The sequence below is a fragment of the Triplophysa dalaica genome, chromosome 8 (genome assembly GCF_015846415.1).
Source record: "Triplophysa dalaica isolate WHDGS20190420 chromosome 8, ASM1584641v1, whole genome shotgun sequence".
Lineage (NCBI taxonomy): Eukaryota > Metazoa > Chordata > Actinopteri > Cypriniformes > Nemacheilidae > Triplophysa > Triplophysa dalaica.
Genome location: NC_079549.1, coordinates 2,426,657 through 2,450,560, shown reverse-complemented (window position 1 = coordinate 2,450,560; position 23,904 = coordinate 2,426,657). Strand labels below are relative to the sequence as shown.

Genomic DNA, 23,904 nt, shown 5'->3' with positions numbered 1-23,904 from the left:
GTATTGTTAATTCTATTTTTCTTCTGTTTCTGTGCATATACAGATCCAAAAGCAGTAAAAACTCTGTTGTTTGTGTATATTTGTGTATACCATGCACTGTGCTGTGTTTTACCTTTTCTGTTTTTCCTGTTTGCCCCTGTAAAGCTGCTTTGAAACAATACACATTGTGGAAACCGCTATATAAATAAACTTGAATTAGGGTAAGAGTTAATGATAGTTAAGACAAATTTATTGCACACAACCTGTTACATAAAATATTTGTGATTACCCATGAACAGGACTTTGAGAAAGCCGAATGCATTTGTCACAGTAGAAAAATCTTCAGTTTAGTGAAAGATTCAATTTTAGATCCAAACATCAATTTTATTACAAATCAAAAAGTGGTGGACTGTCTGATGGATTTGCCATTCCACCATTTACAAAAACCGAGGTTTGATAAAAAAGAACCATGCCAAAAATCCTCAAAGGACAGAGACAAAATCATTACAGTTCTCCATGAAGCCATGGTAGAACACACACTGTAAGTCAGCAATTTGTAGAGCAACATGAATACTTTGAATGCACATCAGATTATCAGTGATGCAATTCTTCGTTGACATGTATTTTCATTACTTGTAAGCAACATTACCACTTCAACTGCAAGCAAAAACATATTTTCTGCAATAGTGGAGCCTGTTGGTTTTGATTCGAAAGTTTGATGGTGAGCTGAAAGCCCTTTGTGCCCGAAGAGACCAAGAAAAGTAAGCTTCTTAACTCATTATATACCCAAAAATAAAAAATCTGTCAATTCCTTACCTTCGAGTTGTTAAAAATATGTATAAAATTCTTTGTTCTGATGCTCAAAGGTGAGTAAATTATGACAGAATTTACATTTTTGGGTGAAGTATCCCTTCAACGAACCTGAAGGGAATGGTTATATAAGTTACAAGAAATGTTTCTTTTCACCGGTACACCTTAGCGGTGTAAATTACATTAGTCAAACAAGGACATTGTTCCATAAATTATGTGTGCTTGTTAATAAATGAGATGTGCATTTACTATACATTTCAGAAATGGGTGGATTTGGTCTATGTTTGCTTAAAAAATAACTTATTCCCTGATCTGTGCTATTTATCCCCTCACATTTTAGCACACTTGGCACCAGTCCCTCAAACGCAATTTAAAGCTGACAAGCACCTCTGGTCCATGATGATGAGGTAAAAAAGAGCAAGGAGAGGTTTGGGCACAAAACACAGATAACCTCTGAACAGTCAGCAGCTCGTCACAGATCCAATTCAGAGGTAAGTGGATTCATGTTGTTCAACAGGTGTATTAGTCAAGAGCCCAATAGTCTCTAATCCTTAAAGTTACGAAACACTTTATCCAAGAGCAGTGCGTGTCATTAATATTAACCTAACATTAAGAATGGAAGCAGGCTTTTTAGGTTGTTGTTGGTTTAAGACCAAATGCATGGATCTGACTTTTCAGCTGTTAACAATTACTTAGTTTTTGGGGCTGTCAATATTTTGAGCATTATTATTTAACTTGGTTATTAGTGATATCAAGCAAACAAATTTAGATACTCTTAATGTATATAGTAAATCTACATAAAATATTCAGTCAAAATCATAAAAAAGTGTCCTCTTGTGTGTTTTGAGGTTTAATTACCATTATTATGATAATTATGTACATTTTATATTTCAGTAGGTGATTGCCGTCATTGGTGAGGATGCATCCTCTATTGAGTTCAGTACATCAAGATCCGACCAGACACCTTGATGGCAAAGACCGCATGCATGGCGAAGAAGGAAGATAAGAGATGAAATGACTGCAGGATATATTAAAGAAATACCCTTTCCTTAAAACACAGCTTGGAATATTTTTAATGTTTAATAAATGTGAATAATAAACAAAATTCTGGGATTTCTGTGTGCTGTATGTGAAATTCAATGTTCTACTTTAATTTGTTAGATTATTGTAATATAGTTTAATACGACTACTCTTTAATACGATGATATTTACATAACATACACATTTGTTTTTCTTTGAGAAATGCATTTCCAGCCTCGCTGATTGTGACGTGTTTAACGCTTGAGGTGTATGCCGGGTCACTGTTGTGTTAACGTTGTCAAGTCAGTGTTGTTTATGTTTTCGGCGACTTTGCGAGTTTTGATTTTTTCGGAGACCAAAACCAGCGATTCTTGGCGTTTTCTCTGTTGTTGTTATTCTGTGATGGAAGAGTCCGCGTTTGAGTGACCGAAAGTGACCGAAAACCGTTGACTCGACCTGATCGTGCGATATCACCTCAGTTAGCGCCTATTTCTACTCAGCGATCGGTTCCAGACTCAACATCCCATCATGGTTTGTTTCGAGACTGCCGAAGCAGAAATGATCGTCGAGGACGTTCAGCCCATAACTTCTTGGGCCGATTCCATCGACGATGAAGACGAATACTTCTATAATGTGTCCCGTGCGCCCATACCATCGTGGGCCGTCATGGATGTGACCTTTGAGGCGGCTGAAGATCCAGAGCCTTCACCTTCTGGCCCTGTGAGAGCAGAGATTCGTGAGTTATATCTGTTTTATTTTTGACAAACTGTGTTTTGTTCATTTACAGAGATAAACAGACATTTTTCTCACTATTATTATGGCTGACGTCATGCTCTCAATCTTAAAGTTTGAGGCGTTTGTCCGGAGTTCACAGCCATTTTCCAAACTTGACTTTTGTGAGGATAAAAGCCCCTAAAAACTCAAAATCGCCCTCAAATGTCACACTTGCTAGATGATATGTTGAAAAAGTTATAAACTATGTTTGATTTATCACTATCCATTGTAAGTTAATACATTCCTTTGCAGTCTGCTCAACAGTATCAATGCTCTTTTATGTTTAAATCTGTTTTTGGTAACATGTCTATTAATGTGTAACTGAACTTAGAGCAACTTGTATTTATGGATCTGTACGTAAAGATATTAGTCAATGGATGAGCAGGTTTGTCATTTATCTGCTCTGATTTCTTCTCAAAAGCTGTTGTCCAGAAGAGGGTCATTAGAGATGGGTGGAGAAGTCGGGTGGTTTTGAAAAAGACATCTGTGATGCCTCCCGTGACGACAGATTCAGCAGGTCACCCATCTAAGTGAGTGGAGAAAATTCTCTCGATTCAAACACAGCAACCTTAATGCATAAATGTCTGTTGAAACTTAAAATAACTTGACGTACTGGCACTTTTAGAGATCAACGTTCTGACTGGAGATCTTCTCCATCTGACTGAGTTAAACAAATGATCTTGATTCGTACAAAGCAATCTAAATGTATGAATGTTTGCAGAAACAATACTTAGTGCTTGTACTTTTAGGCTGGAGAGACAAAAAGAGAAATCTGAGTCCCTGGTACCTCCAGCACCAGCCTCTGTTCCAAAAACAGGTAAAGGAATCAAAATCATCAATGCTCTTTTATTTTTTAAACTGTTTTGAGAATCTTACTCTTTTGGTAGCATATTTCTAAGTGTGTTACTGAAACTTAAATCAACTTGTTTTTAGCTCCAAGAGATGCAGTTGACACACCAAAGGTTTCCAAGAAACCAAGGAGGAGGAAAAGAAAAATTGCAAATGGTAAGTTAATATATTCTTATATAATCTGCTCAACCCTTTCAGTGCTCCTTTATTTTTAAAACAATTACTTTTGTTAACATGTTTCTTTTTAGGTTATTGAAATTACAACAGATGTTGGACCAGTTATTATTGATCTGTATTTAAAGATATCACTCATTGGATGAACAGGTGTGTCATCTATCTTCTCTGGTTTGTTCTCAACAGCTCCCTCACAAAGCGAGGAGATCAATGGACAAGAGACGTCCACAGAACCCATCACGCCAGATTCTCCACCTCAGTGAGTTAAACAAAGCAATCTTTATGCTCAAGTGTTTGCAGAATCAAAACTAACAGTACTTTTATTTTTAGACAGGAGAGTTCTGCTCAGAGGCTGGATGAACCAGATCAAGTTAAATCTGAGTCCTTGATACCACCAGCTGATGCTGCCGATCCAAAAGCAGGTAAAGGAAAAATAATGACATTGGACCAAAGATATCAATGGTCTTTCGTTTTTAAACTGTTTTGTGAGTCTTACTCTTTTGGTAGCATATTTCTAAGTGTGTTACTGAAACTTAAATCAACTTGTTTTTAGCTCCAAGAGATGCAGTTGACACACCAAAGGTTTCCAAGAAACCAAGGAGGAGGAAAAGAAAAATGGCAAATGGTAAATTAATATATTCTTATATAATCTGCTCAACCCTTTCAGTGCTCCTTTATTTTTAAAACACTTACTTTTGGTAGCATGTTTCTTAGTAGGTTATTGAAATTACAACAGATGTTGGACCTGTTATTATTGATCTGTATTTAAAGATATCACTCATTGGATGAACAGGTGTGTCATGTGTTTATTTGCTCTGATTTGCTCCCAATAGCTTCCTCACAAAATCAGGGGATTGGTGGACAAGAGACGTCCACAGCACCCTCCTTCACGCCACCTTCTCCACCTCAGTGAGTTAACCAAATTCTCTCAATTTATAAACAGCAACATAAATGCTTAAAGCATTAACTTAAAGGATTTGTATTTTTAGGAAGAAGAGTACTTCAAAGACACTGAAGTCCCGGGTACCTCCAGCACCGGCAGCTGCTCTAAAAACAGGTAAAGGAAAAATCATTAGTACATGATGACACCTAACCAAAACCATCAGTGCTCTTTTGAATTTAAAACGATTTTTGGTCGCATATTTCTTATTGTGTTAGAGAAATTTCGAACGATTTGTATTTTTGTTTCTGTATTTAAAGAAATCAATCATTTGATGAGAAGGTTTGTCATTTATCTGCTCTGATTTCTTCTCAGCAGCTGTTGTCCAGAAGAGGGTCATTAGAGATGGGTGGAAAAGTCGGGTGGTTTGGCAAAAGACATCTGTGATGCCTCCCGTGACGACAGATTCAGCAGGTCACCCATCTAAGTGAGTAGAGAAAATTCTCTCGATTCAAACACAGCAACCTTAATGCATAAATGTCTGTTGAAACTTAAAATAACTTGACGTACTGGCACTTTTAGAGATCAACGTTCTGACTGGAGATCTTCTCCATCTGACTGAGTTAAACAAATGATCTTGATTCGTACAAAGCAATCTAAATGTATGAATGTTTGCAGAAACAATACTTAGTGCTTGTACTTTTAGGCTGGAGAGACAAAAAGAGAAATCTGAGTCCCTGGTACCTCCAGCACCAGCCTCTGTTCCAAAAACAGGTAAAGGAATCAAAATCATCAATGCTCTTTTATTTTTTAAACTGTTTTGAGAATCTTTTGGTGACATGTTTCTTAGTGTGTTAGTTAAACTTAGACATTGGACATTGGACCAAAGATATCAATGGTCTTTCGTTTTTAAACTGTTTTGAGAATCTTACTCTTTTGGTAACATATTTCTAAGTGTGTTACTGAAACTTAAATCAACTTGTTTTAGCTCCAAGAGATGCAGTTGACACACCAAAGGTTTCCAGCGAACCAAGGAGGAGGATAAGAAAAGTGTCAAAAGGTAAGTTAATATATTCTTATATAATCTGCTCAACCCTTTCAGTGCTCCTTTATTTATAAAACACTTACTTTTGGTAGCATGTTTCTTAGTAGGTTATTGAAATTACAACAGATGTTGGACCAGTTATTATTGATCTGTATTTACAGATATCACTCATTGGATGAAGAGATGTGTCATGTGCATTGTTGGGTAAGTTACTCTGAAAAAGTAATTAATTACTAGTTACTCATTACATATTCAATAGTGTAATTAGATTACTGTACAAATTACTCTGTCCAAAAAGTATTTAGTTACTCATTACTTATTACTTTCTATATCCTACGTCAACCTTGATTAGTTCAGTGATTCAAGAATAGACATGAAACGGCTTATTTAATTCATTCAAATAAATAATATTATTAACTGATCATAGTATTACAAATGTGAGAATTATACATTAAAGCACAGATTTTAAAGTGAGACTTTGAATTGTGATGTCAATTACACTATTGCATGGCATATATTTCACAAAGTATTTAGTTTAATTACATCAAAAGTAACTGTAATTAAATTACAGAAAACATATGAGTAATCCCTTACTTTACTTCTTCAAGGGAAAAGTAATTAAATTACAGTAACTAATTACTTAGTAACTAGTTACACCCAACACTGGTCATGTGTTTATTTGCTCTGATTTGCTGCCAATAGCTTCCTCACAAAATCAGGGGATTGGTGGACAAGAGACGTCCACAGCACCCTCCTTCACGCCACCTTCTCCACCTTAGTGAGTAAACAAATTCTCTCAATTTATAAACAGCAACATAAATGCTTAAAGCATTAACTTAAAGGATTTGTATTTTTTGGAAGAAGAGTACTTCAAAGACACTGAAGTCCCGGGTACCTCCAGCACCGGCAGCTGCTCTAAAAACAGGTAAAGGAAAAATCATTAGTACATGATGACACCTAACCAAAACCATCAGTGCTCTTTTGAATTTAAAACGGTTTTTGGTCGCATATTTCTTATTGTGTTAGAGAAATTTCGAACGATTTGTATTTTTGTTTCTGTATTTAAAGAAATCAATCATTGGATGAGAAGGTTTGTCATTTATCTGCTCTGATTTCTTCTCAACAGCTGTTAACAAGAAGAGGGTCATTAGAGATGGGTGGAGAAGTTGGGTGATTTGGCAAAAGACATCTGTGATGCCTCCCGTGACGACAGATTCAGCAGGTCACCCATCTAAGTGAGTGGAGAAAATTCTCTTAATTAAAACACAGCAACCTAAATGCTTTAATGTCTTTTATGGCTTTTATGTTGAAACTTAAAATAACTTGACGTACTGGCACTTTTAGAGATCAACGTTCTGACTGGAGATCTTCTCCATCTGACTGAGTTAAACAAATGATCTTGATTCGTACAAAGCAATCTAAATGTTTGAATGTTTGCAGAAACAATACTTAGTGCTTGTACTTTTAGGCTGGAGAGACAAAAAGAGAAATCTGAGTCCGTGGTACCTCCAGCACCAGCCTCTGTTCCAAGAGCAGGTAAAGGAAAAAGTTATTTGTATGTTATAACATCTGTCCAAACCATCAATACTCTTTTATCTTTAAAACAGTTTAGATCTTACTTTTGTTAACATGTTTCTTAGTAGGTTATTGAAATTACAACAGATGTTGGACCAGTTATTATGGATCTGTATTTAAAGATATCACTCAATGGATGAACAGGTGTGTAATCTATCTTCTCTGATTTGTTCTCAACAGCTCCCTCACAAAGCGAGGAGATCAATGGACAAGAGACGTCCACAGAACCCATCATGCCAGATTCTCCACCTCAGTGAGTTAAACAAAGCAATCTTTATGCTCAAGTGTTTGCAGAATCAAAACTAACAGTACTTTTATTTTTAGACAGGAGAGTTCTGCTCAGAGGCTGGATGAACCAGATCAAGTTAAATCTGAGTCCTTGATACCACCAGCTGATGCTGCCGATCCAAAAGCAGGTAAAGGAAAAATTATTTGTATGTAATGACTTTGGACCAAAGATATCAATGGTCTTTCGTTTTTAAACTGTTTTTAGAATCTTACTCTCTTGGTAACATATTTCTAAGTGTGTTACTGAAACTTAGATCAACTTGTTTTAGCTCCAAGAGATGCAGTGGACACACCAAAGGTTTCAAAGAAACCAAGGAGGAGGAAAAGAAAAATTGCAAAAGGTAAGTTAATATATTCTTATATAATCTGCTCAACCCTTTCAGTGCTCCTTTATTTATAAAACACTTACTTTTGGTAGCATGTTTCTTTGTAGGTTATTGAAATTACAACAGATGTTGGACCTGTTATTATTGATCTGTATTTAAAGATATCAGTCATTGGATGAACAGGTGTGTCATCTATCTTCTCTGATTTGTTCTCAACAGCTCCCTCACAAAGCGAGGAGATCAATGGACAAGAGACGTCCACAGAACCCATCATGCCAAATTCTCCACCTCAGTGAGTTAAACAAAGCAATCTTTATGCTCAAGTGTTTGCAGAATCAAAACTAACAGTACTTGTATTTTTAGACAGGAGAGTTCTGCTCAGAGGCTGGATGAACCAGATCCAGTTAAATCTGAGTCCTTGATACCACCAGCTGATGCTGCCGTTCCAAAAGCAGGTAAAGGAAAAATAATGACATTGGACCAAAGATATCAATGGTCTTTCGTTTTTAAACTGTTTTTAGAATCTTACTCTTTTGGTAACATATTTCTAAGTGTGTTACTGAAACTTAGATCAACTTGTTTTTAGCTCCAAGAGATGCAGTGGACACACCAAAGGTTTCCAAGAAACCAAGGAGGAGGAAAAGAAAAATTGCAAATGGTAAGTTAATATATTCTTATATAATCTGCTCAACCCTTTCAGTGCTCCTTTATTTATAAAACACTTACTTTTGGTACCATGATTCTCAGTAGGTTATTGAAATTACAACAGATGTTGGACCTGTTATTATTGATCTGTATTTAAAGATATCAGTCATTGGATGAACAGGTGTGTCATGTGTTTATTTGCTCTGATTTGCTCCCAATAGCTTCCTCACAAAATCAGGGGATTGGTGGACAAGATACGTCCAGGGGACCCTCCTTCACGCCACCTTCTCCACCTCAGTGAGTTAAACAAATTCTCTCAATTTATAAACACAACATAAATGCTTAAAGCATTAACTTAAAGGATTTGTATTTTTAGGAAGGAGAGTACAAAGACACTGAAGTCCCGGGTACCTCCAGCACCGGCAGCTGCTCTAAAAACAGGTAAAGGAAAAATCATTAGTACATGATGACACCTAACCAAAACCATCAGTGCTCTTTTGAATTTAAAACGGTTTTTGGTCGCATGATTCTTATTGTGTTAGTGAAATTTCGAACGATTTGTATTTTTGTTTCTGTATTTAAAGAAATCAATCATTGGATGAGAAGGTTTGTCATTTATCTGCTCTGATTTCTTCTCAGCAGCTGTTGTCCAGAAGAGGGTCATTAGAGATGGGTGGAGAAGTCGGGTGGTTTGGCAAAAGACATCTGTGATGCCTCCCGTGACGACAGATTCAGCAGGTCACCCATCTAAGTGAGTGGAGAAAATTCTCTCGATTCAAACACAGCAACCTTAATGCATAAATGTCTGTTGAAACTTAAAATAACTTGACGTACTGGCACTTTTAGAGATCAACGTTCTGACTGGAGATCTTCTCCATCTGACTGAGTTAAACAAATGATCTTGATTCGTACAAAGCAATCTAAATGTATGAATGTTTGCAGAAACAATACTTAGTGCTTGTACTTTTAGGCTGGAGAGACAAAAAGAGAAATCTGAGTCCCTGGTACCTCCAGCACCAGCCTCTGTTCCAAAAACAGGTAAAGGAATCAAAATCATCAATGCTCTTTTATTTTTTAAACTGTTTTGAGAATCTTACTCTTTTGGTAGCATATTTCTAAGTGTGTTACTGAAACTTAAATCAACTTGTTTTAGCTCCAAGAGATGCAGTGGACACACCAAAGGTTTCCAAGAAACCAAGGAGGAGGAAAAGAAAAGTGTCAAAAGGTAAGTTAATATATTCTTATATAATCTGCTCAACCCTTTCAGTGCTCCTTTATTTTTAAAACACTTACTTTTGTTAACATGTTTCTTTGTAGGTTATTGAAATTACAACAGATGTTGGACCTGTTATTATTGATCTGTATTTAAAGATATCAGTCATTGGATGAACAGGTGTGTCATCTATCTGCTCTGGTTTGTTCTCAACAGCTCCATCACAAAGCGAGGAGATCAATGGACAAGAGACGTCCACAGAACCCATCATGCCAGATTCTCCACCTCAGTGAGTTAAACAAAGCAATCTTTATGCTCAAGTGTTTGCAGAATCAAAACTAACAGTGCTTGTATTTTTAGACAGGAGAGTTCTGCTCAGAGGCTGGATGAACCAGATCAAGTTAAATCTGAGTCCTTGATACCACCAGCTGATGCTGCCGATCCAAAAACAGGTAAAGGAAAAATAATGACATTGGACCAAAGATATCAATGGTCTTTCGTTTTTAAACTGTTTTGTGAGTCTTACTCTTTTGGTAGCATATTTCTAAGTGTGTTACTGAAACTTAAATCAACTTGTTTTTAGCTCCAAGAGATGCAGTGGACACACCAAAGGTTTCCAAGAAACCAAGGAGGAGGAAAAGAAAAATGGCAAATGGTAAATTAATATATTCTTATATAATCTGCTCAACCCTTTCAGTGCTCCTTTATTTTTAAAACACTTACTTTTGGTACCATGATTCTTAGTAGGTTATTGAAATTACAACAGATGTTGGACCTGTTATTATTGATCTGTATTTAAAGATATCAGTCATTGGATGAACAGGTGTGTCATGTGTTTATTTGCTCTGATTTGCTGCCAATAGCTTCCTCACAAAATCAGGGGATTGGTGGACAAGAGACGTCCACAGCACCCTCCTTCACGCCACCTTCTCCACCTTAGTGAGTAAACAAATTCTCTCAATTTATAAACAGCAACATAAATGCTTAAAGCATTAACTTAAAGGATTTGTATTTTTTGGAAGAAGAGTACTTCAAAGGCACTGAAGTCCCGGGTACCTCCAGCACCGGCAGCTGCTCTAAAAACAGGTAAAGGAAAAATCATTAGTACATGATGACACCTAACCAAAACCATCAGTGCTCTTTTGAATTTAAAACGATTTTTGGTGGCATGTTTCTTAGTGTGTTAGTTAAACTTAGAGCAGCTTGTATGTATGGATCTGTATTTAAACATATCAGTCATTGGATGAACAGGTGTGTCAGGTGTTTGTCTACTCTGATTTGTTCTCAACAGCTCCCTCACAAAGGCAAGAGACCGGTGGACAAGAGACGGCAACAAAGCCTGTCGTTACGCCAGCTTCTCCATCTCAGTGAGTTAAAGAAATTCTCCCTATTTATACACATCAAACAAAATGCTTGAAACATTAAATAACTTTATGTATTTGTATTTCTAGGGGTCAGCGTTCTGCCTGGGGAACTTCTTTACCTCAGTGAGTTGAACATTCTCTTGATTTATGAACAGCAATCTAAGCGCATGAATGTTTGCAGAAATAATACTTACAGTACTTGTATTTTTAGGCTTCAGAGACCAAGAGACAAACCTGAGACCCTGGTACCTCCAGCACCTGCCGATGTTCCAAGAGCAGGTAAAGGAAAAAGTGATTTGTATGTTATAACATCTGTCCAAACCATCAATACTCTTTTATCTTTAAAACAGTTTAGATCTTACTTTTGTTAACATGTTTCTTAGTAGGTTATTGAAATTACAACAGATGTTGGACCAGTTATTATTGATCTGTATTTAAAGATATCACTCAATGGATGAACAGGTGTGTCATCTATCTCCTCTGATTTGTTCTCAACAGCTCCCTCACAAAGCGAGGAGATCAATGGACAAGAGACGTCCACAGAACCCATCACGCCAGATTCTCCACCTCAGTGAGTTAAACAAAGCAATCTTTATGCTCAAGTGTTTGCAGAATCAAAACTAACAGTGATTGTATTTTTAGACAGGAGAGTTCTGCTCAGAGGCTGGATGAACCAGATCAAGTTAAATCTGAGTCCTTGATACCGCAAGCTGATGCTGCCGTTCCAAAAGCAGGTAAAGGAAAAATAATGACTTTGGACCAAAGATATCAATGGTCTTTCGTTTTTAAACTGTTTTGAGAATCTTACTCTTTTGGTAACATATTTCTAAGTGTGTTACTGAAACTTAGATCAACTTGTTTTAGCTCCAAGAGATGCAGTGGACACACCAAAGGTTTCAAAGAAACCAAGGAGGAGGAAAAGAAAAGTGTCAAAAGGTAAGTTAATATATTCTTATGCAATCTGCTCAACTGTTTCAGTGCTCCTTTATTTATAAAACACTTACTTTTGGTAGCATGTTTCTTAGTAGGTTATTGAAATTACAACAGATGTTGGACCTGTTATTATTGATCTGTATTTAAAGATATCAGTCATTGGATGAACAGGTGTGTCATGTGTTTATTTGGTCTGATTTGCTCCCAATAGCTTCCTCACAAAATCAGGGGATTGGTGGACAAGAGACGTCCAGGGGACCCTCCTTCACGCCACCTTCTCCACCTCAGTGAGTTAAACAAATTCTCTCAATTTATAAACACAACCTAAATGCTTAAAGCATTAACTTAAAGGATTTGTATTTTTAGGAAGGAGAGTACAAAGACACTGAAGTCCCGGGTACCTCCAGCACCGGCAGCTGCTCTAAAAACAGGTAAAGGAAAAATCATTAGTACATGATGACACCTAACCAAAACCATCAGTGCTCTTTTGAATTTAAAACGATTTTTGGTCGCATATTTCTTATTGTGTTAGAGAAATTTCGAACGATTTGTATTTTTGTTTCTGGATTTTAAAGAAATCAATCATTGGATGAACAGGTGTGTCATCTATCTTCTCTGGTTTGTTCTCAACAGCTCCCTCACAAAGCGAGGAGATCAATGGACAAGAGACGTCCACAGAACCCATCACGCCAGATTCTCCACCTCAGTGAGTTAAACAAAGCAATCTTTATGCTCAAGTGTTTGCAGAATCAAAACTAACAGTGCTTGTATTTTTAGACAGGAGAGTTCTGCTCAGAGGCTGGATGAACCAGATCAAGTTAAATCTGAGTCCTTGATACCACCAGCTGATGCTGCCGTTCCAAAAGCAGGTAAAGGAAAAATAATGACATTGGACCAAAGATATCAATGGTCTTTTGTTTTTAAACTGTTTTGAGAATCTTACTCTTTTGGTAACATATTTCTAAGTGTGTTACTGAAACTTAAATCAACTTGTTTTTAGCTCCAAGAGATGCAGTTGACACACCAAAGGTTTCCAAGAAACCAAGGAGGAGGAAAAGAAAAGTGGCAAATGGTAAGTTCATATATTCTTATATAATCTGCTCAACCCTTTCAGTGCTCCTTTATTTTTAAAACACTTACTTTTGGTAGCATGTTTCTTAGTAGGTTATTGAAATTACAACAGATGTTGGACCTGTTATTATTGATCTGTATTTACAGATATCACTCATTGGATGAAGAGATGTGTCATGTGCATTGTTGGGTAAGTTACTCTGAAAAAGTAATTAATTACTAGTTACTCATTACATATTCAATAGTGTAATTAGATTACTGTACAAATTACTCTGTCCAAAAAGTATTTAGTTACTCATTACTTATTACTTTCTATATCCTACGTCAACCTTGATTAGTTCAGTGATTCAAGAATAGACATGAAACGGCTTATTTAATTCATTCAAATAAATAATATTATTAACTGATCATAGTATTACAAATGTGAGAATTATACATTAAAGCACAGATTTTAAAGTGAGACTTTGAATTGTGATGTCAATTACACTATTGCATGGCATATATTTCACAAAGTATTTAGTTTAATTACATCAAAAGTAACTGTAATTAAATTACAGAAAACATATGAGTAATCCCTTACTTTACTTCTTCAAGGGAAAAGTAATTAAATTACAGTAACTAATTACTTTGTAACTAGTTACACCCAACACTGGTCATGTGTTTATTTGCTCTGATTTGCTGCCAATAGCTTCCTCACAAAATCAGGGGATTGGTGGACAAGAGACGTCCACAGCACCCTCCTTCACGCCACCTTCTCCACCTTAGTGAGTAAACAAATTCTCTCAATTTATAAACAGCAACATAAATGCTTAAAGCATTAACTTAAAGGATTTGTATTTTTTGGAAGAAGAGTACTTCAAAGGCACTGAAGTCCCGGGTACCTCCAGCACCGGCAGCTGCTCTAAAAACAGGTAAAGGAAAAATCATTAGTACATGATGACACCTAACCAAAACCATCAGTGCTCTTTTGAATTTAAAACGATTTTTGGTCGCATATTTCTTATTGTGTTAGTGAAATTTCGAACGATTTGTATTTTTGTTTCTGTATTTAAAGAAATCAATCATTTGATGAGAAGGTTTGTCATTTATCTGCTCTGATTTCTTCTCAGCAGCTGTTGTCCAGAAGAGGGTCATTAGAGATGGGTGGAGAAGTTGGGTGATTTGGCAAAAGACATCTGTGATGCCTCCTGTGACGACAGATTCAGCAGGTCACCCATCTAAGTGAGTGGAGAAAATTCTCTCGATTCAAACACAGCAACCTTAATGCATAAATGTCTGTTGAAACTTAAAATAACTTGACGTACTGGCACTTTTAGAGATCAACGTTCTGACTGGAGATCTTCTCCATCTGACTGAGTTAAACAAATGATCTTGATTCGTACAAAGCAATCTAAATGTATGAATGTTTGCAGAAACAATACTTAGTGCTTGTACTTTTAGGCTGGAGAGACAAAAAGAGAAATCTGAGTCCCTGGTACCTCCAGCACCAGCCTCTGTTCCAAAAACAGGTAAAGGAATCAAAATCATCAATGCTCTTTTATTTTTAAAACTGTTTTGAGAGTCTTTTGGTGGCATGTTTCTTAGTGTGTTAGTTAAACTTAGAGCAGCTTGTATGTATGGATCTGTATTTAAAGATATCAGTCATTGGATGAACAGGTGTGTCAGGTGTTTGTCTACTCTGATTTGTTCTCAACAGCTCCCTCACAAAGGCAAGAGACCGGTGGACAAGAGACGGCAACAAAGCCTGTCGTTACGCCAGCTTCTCCATCTGAGTGAGTTAAAGAAATTCTCCCTATTTATACACATCAAACAAAATGCTTGAAACATTAAATAACTTTATGTATTTGTATTTCTAGGGGTCAGCGTTCTGCCTGGGGAACTTCTTTACCTCAGTGAGTTGAACATTCTCTTGATTTATGAACAGCAATCTAAGCGCATGAATGTCTGCAGAAATAATACTTACAGTACTTGTATTTTTAGGCTTCAGAGACCAAGAGACAAACCTGAGACCCTGGTACCTCCAGCACCTGCCGATGTTCCAAGAGCAGGTAAAGGAAAAAGTGATTTGTATGTTATAACATCTGTCCAAACCATCAATACTCTTTTATCTTTAAAACAGTTTAGATCTTACTTTTGTTAACATGTTTCTTAGTAGGTTATTGAAATTACAACAGATGTTAGACCAGTTATTATTGATCTGTATTTAAAGATATCACTCAATGGATGAACAGGTGTGTAATCTATCTTCTCTGATTTGTTCTCAACAGCTCCCTCACAAAGCGAGGAGATCAATGGACAAGAGACGTCCACAGAACCCATCACGCCAGATTCTCCACCTCAGTGAGTTAAACAAAGAAATCTTTATGCTCAAGTGTTTGCAGAATCAAAACTAACAGTACTTTTATTTTTAGACAGGAGAGTTCTGCTCAGAGGCTGGATGAACCAGATCAAGTTAAATCTGAGTCCTTGATACCGCAAGCTGATGCTGCCGATCCAAAAGCAGGTAAAGGAAAAATAATGACATTGGACCAAAGATATCAATGGTCTTTCGTTTTTAAACTGTTTTGAGAATCTTACTCTCTTGGTAACATATTTCTAAGTGTGTTACTGAAACTTAGATCAACTTGTTTTAGCTCCAAGAGATGCAGTTGACACACCAAAGGTTTCAAAGAAACCAAGGAGGAGGAAAAGAAAAATGGCAAATGGTAAATTAATATATTCTTATATAATCTGCTCAACCCTTTCAGTGCTCCTTTATTTTTAAAACACTTACTTTTGGTACCATGATTCTTAGTAGGTTATTGAAATTACAACAGATGTTGGACCTGTTATTATTGATCTGTATTTAAAGATATCAGTCATTGGATGAACAGGTGTGTCATGTGTTTATTTGCTCTGATTTGCTCCCAATAGCTTCCTCACAAAATCAGGGGATTGGTGGACAAGAGACGTTTACAGCACCCTCCTTCACGCCACCTTCTCCACCTCAGTGAGTTAAACAAATTCTCTCAATTTATAAACACAACCTAAATGCTTAAAGCATTAACTTAAAGGATTTGTATTTGTAGGAAGGAGAGTACAAAGACACTGAAGTCCCGGGTACCTCCAGCACCGGCAGCTGCTCTAAAAACAGGTAAAGGAAAAATCATTAGTACATGATGACACCTAACCAAAACCATCAGTGCTCTTTTGAATTTAAAACGATTTTTGGTCGCATATTTCTTATTGTGTAGAGAAATTTCGAACGATTTGTATTTTTGTTTCTGGATTTAAAGAAATCAATCATTGGATGAACAGGTGTGTCATCTATCTTCTCTGGTTTGTTCTCAACAGCTCCCTCACAAAGCGAGGAGATCAATGGACAAGAGACGTCCACAGAACCCATCACGCCAGATTCTCCACCTCAGTGAGTTAAACAAAGCAATCTTTATGCTCAAGTGTTTGCAGAATCAAAACTAACAGTACTTTTATTTTTAGACAGGAGAGTTCTGCTCAGAGGCTGGATGAACCAGATCCAGTTAAATCTGAGTCCTTGATACCACCAGCTGATGCTGCCGATCCAAAAGCAGGTAAAGGAAAAATAATGACATTGGACCAAAGATATCAATGGTCTTTCGTTTTTAAACTGTTTTTAGAGTCTTACTCTTTTGGTAACATATTTCTAAGTGTGTTACTGAAACTTAGATCAACTTGTTTTTAGCTCCAAGAGATGCAGTTGACACACCAAAGGTTTCCAAGAAACCAAGGAGGAGGAAAAGAAAAGTGGCAAATGGTAAATTAATATATTCTTATATAATCTGCTCAACCCTTTCAGTGCTCCTTTATTTTTAAAACACTTACTTTTGGTAGCATGTTTCTTAGTAGGTTATTGAAATTACAACAGATGTTGGACCAGTTATTATTGATCTGTATTTAAAGAAATCACTCATTGGATGAACAGGTGTGTCATGTGTTTATTTGCTCTGATTTGCTGCCAATAGCTTCCTCACAAAATCAGGGGATTGGTGGACAAGAGACGTCCAGGGGACCCTCCTTCACGCCACCTTCTCCACCTCAGTGAGTTAAACAAATTCTCTTTAATAATACAAAGCAATCTAAACTGCAGGAACAGTACTTACAGTTCTTGTATTTTTAGAAATGAGAGTTCCATGAGACTGGATAAACCAGATCCAGTCAAATCTGAGCCCCTGGTACCTCCAGCAGATGGTGCTCTTCCAAAAACAGGTAAAGGAAAAAATAATTTGTATTTAATGACATCGGACCTAAAATGTCAGTGCTTTTTTTTACTGTTTTGAGAATCTTTAGGTGTTGTTTCTTAAAGTGTTCCTGAATTTTAGAGCAACTTGCTTTTATGGATCTGTATTTAAAGATATCAGCCATTGGATTAACAGGTGTTATCTGCTCTGGTTTCTTTTCAACAGTTTTAAGAAAGCAGGAGATTGCTGGAGAGGAGACACAGAGACAGGAGGCGAGCGACACTGGCACATCTGTTGTAGACCTATGTGAGCGGCTGGAGAAAGTACATCAGTCCTCAAAGCCTCCTGCTAGAGCTACACAAGCTCCTGAACCTGAGTGAGTTGAACAAAATAATCCTCAATTTATATGTGAATGAATGTTTGCAGAATTGGTGCTTACATTTGATAGACTGAAACCTCTTCGTCCGGCCAAATTTCTTTTTGACCTACAATCCACATTTGGTAAGTTGGTATATTTTATCTGGCTGACAGTATCTATGCTCCTTTATTGTTTAAAACTTTTTGGAGAATCTGACTTTTATTAGCATGTTTCTTCGGTTAGTGAAATTTAGAACTTGTTTTAATGAAATCAATCATCTTTTTCATGTCTGATTTGTTTTTAGATCCAATCGAAAATAAGCTTCTGGAGGAAGTACATCTATCCTCAAAACCCCCTTCCACCCCTAGACCATCTCCAATACCTGAGTGAGTTGAAAAAAACATTTCTCAATTCATAAGTGATTGAATGTATACAGAAATTATACTTACAGTACACATCCTTGTATTTTTAGGTATCATCTATTAGGATCGTACTCCTCCAGCCCATTTAACCCCTTGAAGCCTCTGCAACCAGCAAAATTTATCTTCAAGCCATTACCCACATTTGGTAAGTTTGTTTATTTTGTCGTATTGATTTTCTTTTATTGGTTAAAATAGTTTTGAGAGTCTGACTTTTATTAGCAGTTTCTTAGTCGGTTAGTGAAATTTAGAACAACTTGTTTAAATAAAATCAATCATCGTTTTGATTTCTGATTTGTTTTTAGATCCAATTGAAGATTTACAAAAGCTTCTGGAGGAAGTACATCTGTCCTCAAAACACCCTTCCACCCCTAGACCATCTCAGGTACCTGAGTGAGTTGAAAAAAACATTTCTCAATTCATAGGTGATTGAATGTATACAGAAATTATACTTACAGTACACATCCTTGTATTTTTAGGTATCATCTATTAGGATTGAACTCCTCCAGCCCATTTAACCCCTTGAAGCCTCTGCAACCAGCAAAATTTATCTTCAAGCCATTATTTACATTTGGTAAGTTTGTTTATTTTGTTGTATTGATTATCTTTTATTTTTTTAAATAGTTTGAGAATCTTACTTTTATTAGCATGTTTCTTGGTCGGTTAGTGAAATTTATGTTCCATCTGACCAACAGTGTCAATACTCTATTAATGTTAAAAACTGATTTGATTGGATGAAAGGGTGTGCTATTCATCTACTCTGATCTGTTCTCAACAGGTTTTGGACAAAAGTCCAAATGGCAGATGAGTGGGCAAGAAAGGTCCGTAGAGCCCCCTGTGACAGAAGACTCTAGAACAACACCTTCTCTATCTCAGTGAGTTAAACAAATTCTCACAATCTACACATTGCAATCGAAGTGCTTGAACATAATTCAAAGTGCTGGTATTTTTAGGGGTCATCGTTGTGCTCTAAAGCTAGAGAATCACGCTCCAGTTGGATATGTGTTCGATGTACATCCTAAAGCTTCAAGGTTAATAACGAAAGTAAAAAGAAAGATGAGGAAAACTGAAAAAGGTAAGTTATTTCATTCTTTTCCAATCTGCTAATTGCTAACAATGGTCTATTCAAGTGTTTTCTTGAATCTTTGGGATCAGTCAGTGGATGAACAGGTTTAGATTTCTGATTTGTTCTTTGCAGACTTTCAAAAGAGGCAGGAAGCGAATGACACACTGGAGACTGTGAACATTTATTCACAAAGCCCTCTGAACCATCCTCTGTACCTCGGTGAGTTCAAAACAAAATCAATCTCAGTTAATATGTGATTGAATATTTGCAAATATGGTATACAGAGATAGTTACACTCCTAAACATTAATTGCATCAATTTAAAAAGTGCTGTTTAATTATACTTAATCTCTGTTTGTTGTATTTCCAGCTAAACCTGGGCAGAGAGGCACCTGAAATGCCACCCTATGGACTCAAGAACAGGTGTAGTGATGACCTTCCGGTGTTGTCAGGATATCAGTTTCCGGTTTACTTTCTATACATGACTTAAAGGAGTATCCCTTTAGGGATATCCCTTTAACGTTACCTAAACAAGTAGAAGTAGTGATGCATAAGTAAACAGGAAACTGATATCCAGACTTCTGACAACATCTGCAGTTAGTCACTACGCTTGAGCAAAGAGTCCATGGATGCTCGCTAAAAAAACGAGCAGCAAAATAAAAAAACATCAATAAAACAACTTCTGTCCTATGAAAAGGTCACAAGAATCTGAAGCGTTCTACCTCTAGGCATCAGCCACTTGTTCACATATTTACTTTTTTCTATAGTGAATGACACATAGTGCACTAGAAAGGGGATAGGAAACAATTCTCATAGTAATACTGTCTGTTGGGATAAATTAAAATTGTTCTTAGTGCAGCTTTGTACAAATAGAGATCATGCTATTTTAATGGGTAGATTTGAAAACTATTTTGCCATAAGGGGGCAGGTGGTACCTAAGTACCTGTCATTTCAGTTGGAATCAATCGCAAACATTTGCCACATTGTGGAGTTTTTGCTCTCTGTACACTAAGCTTTTCTTGTTTTCATGTCTCACCCTCGGGACACCGGAGTCGGACAGACCTAGCTTTAGTTTGACTGGATGCTCATCCCATATTCTCAGACACTAAAACATGACCACAGGTGAAGCCCGTGTCGAGCAAAAGGTAACAAGAGTCTGCACTGATCACTGCACATAGCGTTTCTCATGTATTTTATAATATTGTCACTGTCTTTCTGAAACCTTGGATGTCCAAATTCGCTGTTTTCAGGAAATATAAAAACACCTTACTTTTTAAATGATTGCATACTGTGTTGTCAAAGTTGACAAGCACTTTTTAATACTTTACATAGGTTAGATATCTGCAAATCCCAGTAACAAACATAAAGAATGACTAATGATTTCAGGGTCAAAGCAGAATGGGGAAGGGAGCAACTGGTGAAGAGGCAACGCCAGCTCCGAAAAACAGTGGAGGAAGGCAAGCAAAGATGAGATGGAGGGACTGAAGCCACTATGGGAGGAGGTGAAGAAGAAGCAACTTCTTCAAGAAACCCTTCAAGCATGCGAGACAACTACTGGAGGATGAGAGAAACGGGAAGCTGGAGATTACAAAATCACAGCTGGAGAGTTTCATGAGGGAGCAGTACAGTGACCCAGCGAAGTCTACACCGCTGGGAACACCAGGTTATGTTCCTCGTCCAGGGCCCCCACCTTTCCTGTTAAACGCTGATCTCCCCAAACTCAGTGAGATAGTAGAAGTTGTATGGAAAGCGAGAGCAGCCTCCGCTCCAGCCCCCACGGGATATCTTATAAGCTGTACAAGTACTTCCTAGGGGTTCAGAGATATCTGTGGAACCTCCTGAGAGGGGCCTGGAAGAACAAAGTACTCCCTTCAGAGTGGCGACAAGCTGTTATAGTGTTCATCCGGAAGGAAACAAACTCCACCTCCATTAACCAGTTCAGGAGCATCGCACTCCTGAATGTATATATAGTTATAGCTGCATTCAGTGGCCCTGATTGTAGGCTCCTGGGTGGGTGTTTGTGGGGAGTGAGGGGGCTCGTTGGTTATGGGGATTCATCTGCTGGGCCTGTGTGGGTCCGGTTTGGCCTTGTTTTGTGGTCGATGTCAGACAACAGAGGAATAAAGTTACGACATGCCATTACTATTTTCCCTGGTTGTTCCTCTGTTTTCTGGTGTCGATCGTGGAGTGGGACCGGGTTGAACCTGCATGGTTTTCGGCGAGTGGGACTTTCTGGGTTGCAGATAGTGAGCTCTCCCTCGTGGATATTTGATCTGTGGCTTTTGGTCGGGGTCACTGAGTGCAGCTATGACACGTCAGAGGGGATCTGGCCCTCCCGGCTGAGCCTAGTTTCTCCCAAGTTTATTTTTTCTCCATTAATCAATCATTGGATTTGGGGTTCCTCGCCACAGCAAGGCAGTGTTGGCTTGCTTACCGGGAGACTGCATTTATTTATTTATTAATTAGATATTATTTATTAGAATGATCTTGCTCGTTCTATAAACACCATGCACTGTGCTTTGTTTTACCTTTTCTGTTTTCCTGTTTGCCCCTGTAAAGCTGCTTTGGAACAATGCACATTGTAAAAAGCGCTATATAAATATATATTTATATATATATTGCCAACGCTTACGGGCCCGTCCCCCACCAACTCATCAAGTATGCCTTGGACTTCTTCTACATCCCTGTCAGCATTCGTGCCCTGGTGACCAAGTATTTTGAGGACATCAAGATGTGTTGCACCCATCAGGACTTCACGACAGGCTGGCAACAGCTGGAAGTTGGCATTGCCATGGGATGTTCGACCTCTCCCATCCTGTTTGTTGCAGCCTTTGAGGTCATCCTGATGGGGGCAAGGGTGATGGTTGGAGGTACGAAACTACCATCAGGCCAAAGCCTACCACCAGACAGCAGCGTGTACAACAAGACTGCTGAAGAGGTTTGACGAGCTTGTGGGGTGGGCAAAATCACGCAGCCTGTCCCTCAGGAAAAGGGTTAGAAGCGACCATACCATCTACCATCAGGGCAATTAGCCGGCTGAAACATCGCGAAATAGTCGTCAGAGTCCAGGAGGGTCGAGCAGGCCTTGGGAGGAGCACCCTCTTCTGGTCAAAGGCCTCCAAGGAAGAGCTGAGAGCCATGGTGGTGGCAAAAGTGACAAGGACCGAGCAGGAGCGCCTTTACATCAAGGCTGTGTCTCAGAGCCGGCAGGGAGGCTGGATGTCATGGAAGGTGTCACAGACAGACATTTGTCATGCTCTGACCTGTGGAAGATCACCTAAGCCAGGCTCAGCGTTCTGATCAGATCCACCTAAGACATCCTACCTTTACCCAGAAACCTCCACCAGTGGTTTGGCACTGAAGAACTCTGCCCCCTTTGCAGTACCAGGCTGGAAAACCACCATGTGTCGAAGGGGGATGCAGGGGCTTTGTTCAGTCCTCGACAGTTTGCCCATGTACACGAGCAGGGTGTCGAAAGCTATTAAAGAACTGGCAGTGGAGGCAAAGAAGGGCAGCTTTTGGCTGTGGCTAAGGAGTAAGCATAGGGGGTGGGGGCCTAACAACAGCCAGGGCATCAACAGGGGGTGGCAGGGAGTGATCCCTGTCGTCGCTCCGCCAACAGGAGATGTACTGGGGTTAAAGGAGCGAAACATCCATGACTGGTGGTCCCCAGCTGATGATCCGTTATGCACAGAGAGGTGTTCAGAGGAGCTCACCTGCACAAAATGCACCGGTGGAGGTGCATCAGGGAATAAAGCCCAGCAGGTCGACCATCAGCCTGTATTTCTATAAGTGTGGCAAAAATTTAAATACATTCATAAAAATAAAAAGCACAAAAATATGGAGATACAAGGTTTTAGAAGGACATCATCAAATCGAATTTCTGTTGAATAGAATGTTCACAAGTTCACCTGCCAGTGTAGTGTGCAAAAAATGATAAATCAATGTCTTAATGTAAATAATAAGGATGATAAACAAATTTGGTTTTATGTCTAAGGAGTCGCATGGGAGGAGTCATGGTGATGGAGGGATGCCGGGAAAGCTGAGGTAAGAAAAATATATGCAGATGCTTAAGTATGCTTTGAAATTGATTGACAGGACCATCAGGCACCTACTCTGGGCTAAGTGGAACATCATTAAAAGACAGAAATATATTTATATATAAAATCCATTCTAGATATGTAATTGTCTAGGTATGGCATTGTGAGCATGTACTGTCACTTGCATATGTGATGTTTTTTGGTGTCTTTTTATGTTTTAACTTTGTAATTTCACATCATTTTAAAAATAAAAATACTCCTTGTGGACATGATCTTGATCTTTTATGACCTTTGAGTGATCTTGTGGACCTTGACTTCACATGCACTGAACTTCCTCTTGATCAGTTTTCACTTCACCAATCCAAAATATCCATTTTTTTGTGATGACATTGCCTTAATGGTTTTACTATGGTGTACTGGGGTGTAACTAAAATATTACTAAAGCAAAACTTTTCTGTCTTAAGCAGGGTCGCTGTGCAGAAAAGACTGGCATGGTTATATTTAGAATGAAGTGAAGTTTATAATTATGGGAATAAGAATAGGAAATCAGAGCAAGTCTTCAATCTTTTTGATTTGTTTGACATCAGCAGGTCATGTTATCGCACAATTATCACAGGACAAACATATAACAAACATTCTGTTTAAAACGCACATGTTTTCATTTACAATTTAATTTACAGGAACCTCCTCAAAACATTTATCTAAACATTATTTTGCTGTTTTAATGATCAATATACGGCAAATTGGGTGAAACTAGATAACCATGATATATTTTCATATAAGAATTTGATTGTCTACACATTTTTTTCCATTTCACAGCCATGAAACACCAAAGTACTTAAACACCTCTGTTATACTATCTATATTAACGAAAAACATA

At 37.9% G+C, this 23,904-nt stretch overlaps 1 protein-coding gene across 5 annotated transcripts; it reads left to right on the top strand.

Annotated features, from left to right (window-relative positions):
* The first annotated feature begins 1,960 nt into the window (after nt 1–1,960).
* On the top strand, nt 1,961–18,067 carry LOC130427806 (titin-like). 5 transcript variants are annotated; one of them, XM_056755485.1, is made up of 60 exons: nt 1,961–2,545; nt 3,005–3,113; nt 3,333–3,400; nt 3,517–3,588; nt 3,793–3,865; nt 3,937–4,028; nt 4,160–4,231; nt 4,440–4,515; nt 4,596–4,663; nt 4,862–4,973; nt 5,193–5,260; nt 5,475–5,546; nt 5,693–5,735; nt 6,234–6,309; nt 6,393–6,456; nt 6,658–6,766; nt 7,000–7,067; nt 7,287–7,359; nt 7,431–7,522; nt 7,664–7,735; nt 7,940–8,012; nt 8,084–8,175; nt 8,307–8,378; nt 8,587–8,662; nt 8,742–8,806; nt 9,005–9,116; nt 9,336–9,403; nt 9,519–9,590; nt 9,795–9,867; nt 9,939–10,030; nt 10,162–10,233; nt 11,441–11,513; nt 11,585–11,676; nt 11,807–11,878; nt 12,087–12,162; nt 12,242–12,306; nt 12,509–12,581; nt 12,653–12,744; nt 12,876–12,947; nt 13,094–13,136; nt 13,635–13,710; nt 13,794–13,857; nt 14,056–14,167; nt 14,387–14,454; nt 14,643–14,718; nt 14,803–14,838; nt 14,927–14,994; nt 15,214–15,286; nt 15,358–15,449; nt 15,580–15,651; nt 15,860–15,935; nt 16,015–16,079; nt 16,280–16,352; nt 16,424–16,515; nt 16,647–16,718; nt 16,927–17,002; nt 17,082–17,170; nt 17,368–17,518; nt 17,805–17,886; nt 17,973–18,067. In XM_056755485.1, exons 1-59 carry the CDS (start codon nt 2,338–2,340, stop codon nt 17,818–17,820), a joined length of 4,659 nt encoding a protein of 1,552 aa, XP_056611463.1. In that variant the 5' UTR covers nt 1,961–2,337; the 3' UTR covers nt 17,821–17,886; nt 17,973–18,067. The 5 variants fall into 5 exon arrangements, with proteins under 5 accessions (XP_056611463.1, XP_056611464.1, XP_056611467.1 ...); XM_056755486.1 differs by lacking the exons at nt 9,519–9,590; nt 9,795–9,867; nt 9,939–10,030; nt 10,162–10,233 and adding exons at nt 10,870–10,945; nt 11,030–11,065; nt 11,154–11,221; XM_056755489.1 differs by lacking the exons at nt 9,795–9,867; nt 9,939–10,030; nt 10,162–10,233.
* The last annotated feature ends 5,837 nt before the right edge of the window (nt 18,068–23,904 follow it).

Excerpts from the sequence above, each read along its gene's own strand:
- LOC130427806 (XM_056755485.1), top strand. The coding sequence starts at position 2,338 with ATGGTTTGTTTCGAGACTGCCGAAGCAGAAATGATCGTCGAGGACGTT. Across the intron at positions 2,546-3,004 it reads CCCTGTGAGAGCAGAGATTC|CTGTTGTCCAGAAGAGGGTC; the intron begins GTGAGTTATATC and ends TCTTCTCAAAAG. Across the intron at positions 3,866-3,936 it reads ACGCCAGATTCTCCACCTCA|ACAGGAGAGTTCTGCTCAGA; the intron begins GTGAGTTAAACA and ends TTTTATTTTTAG.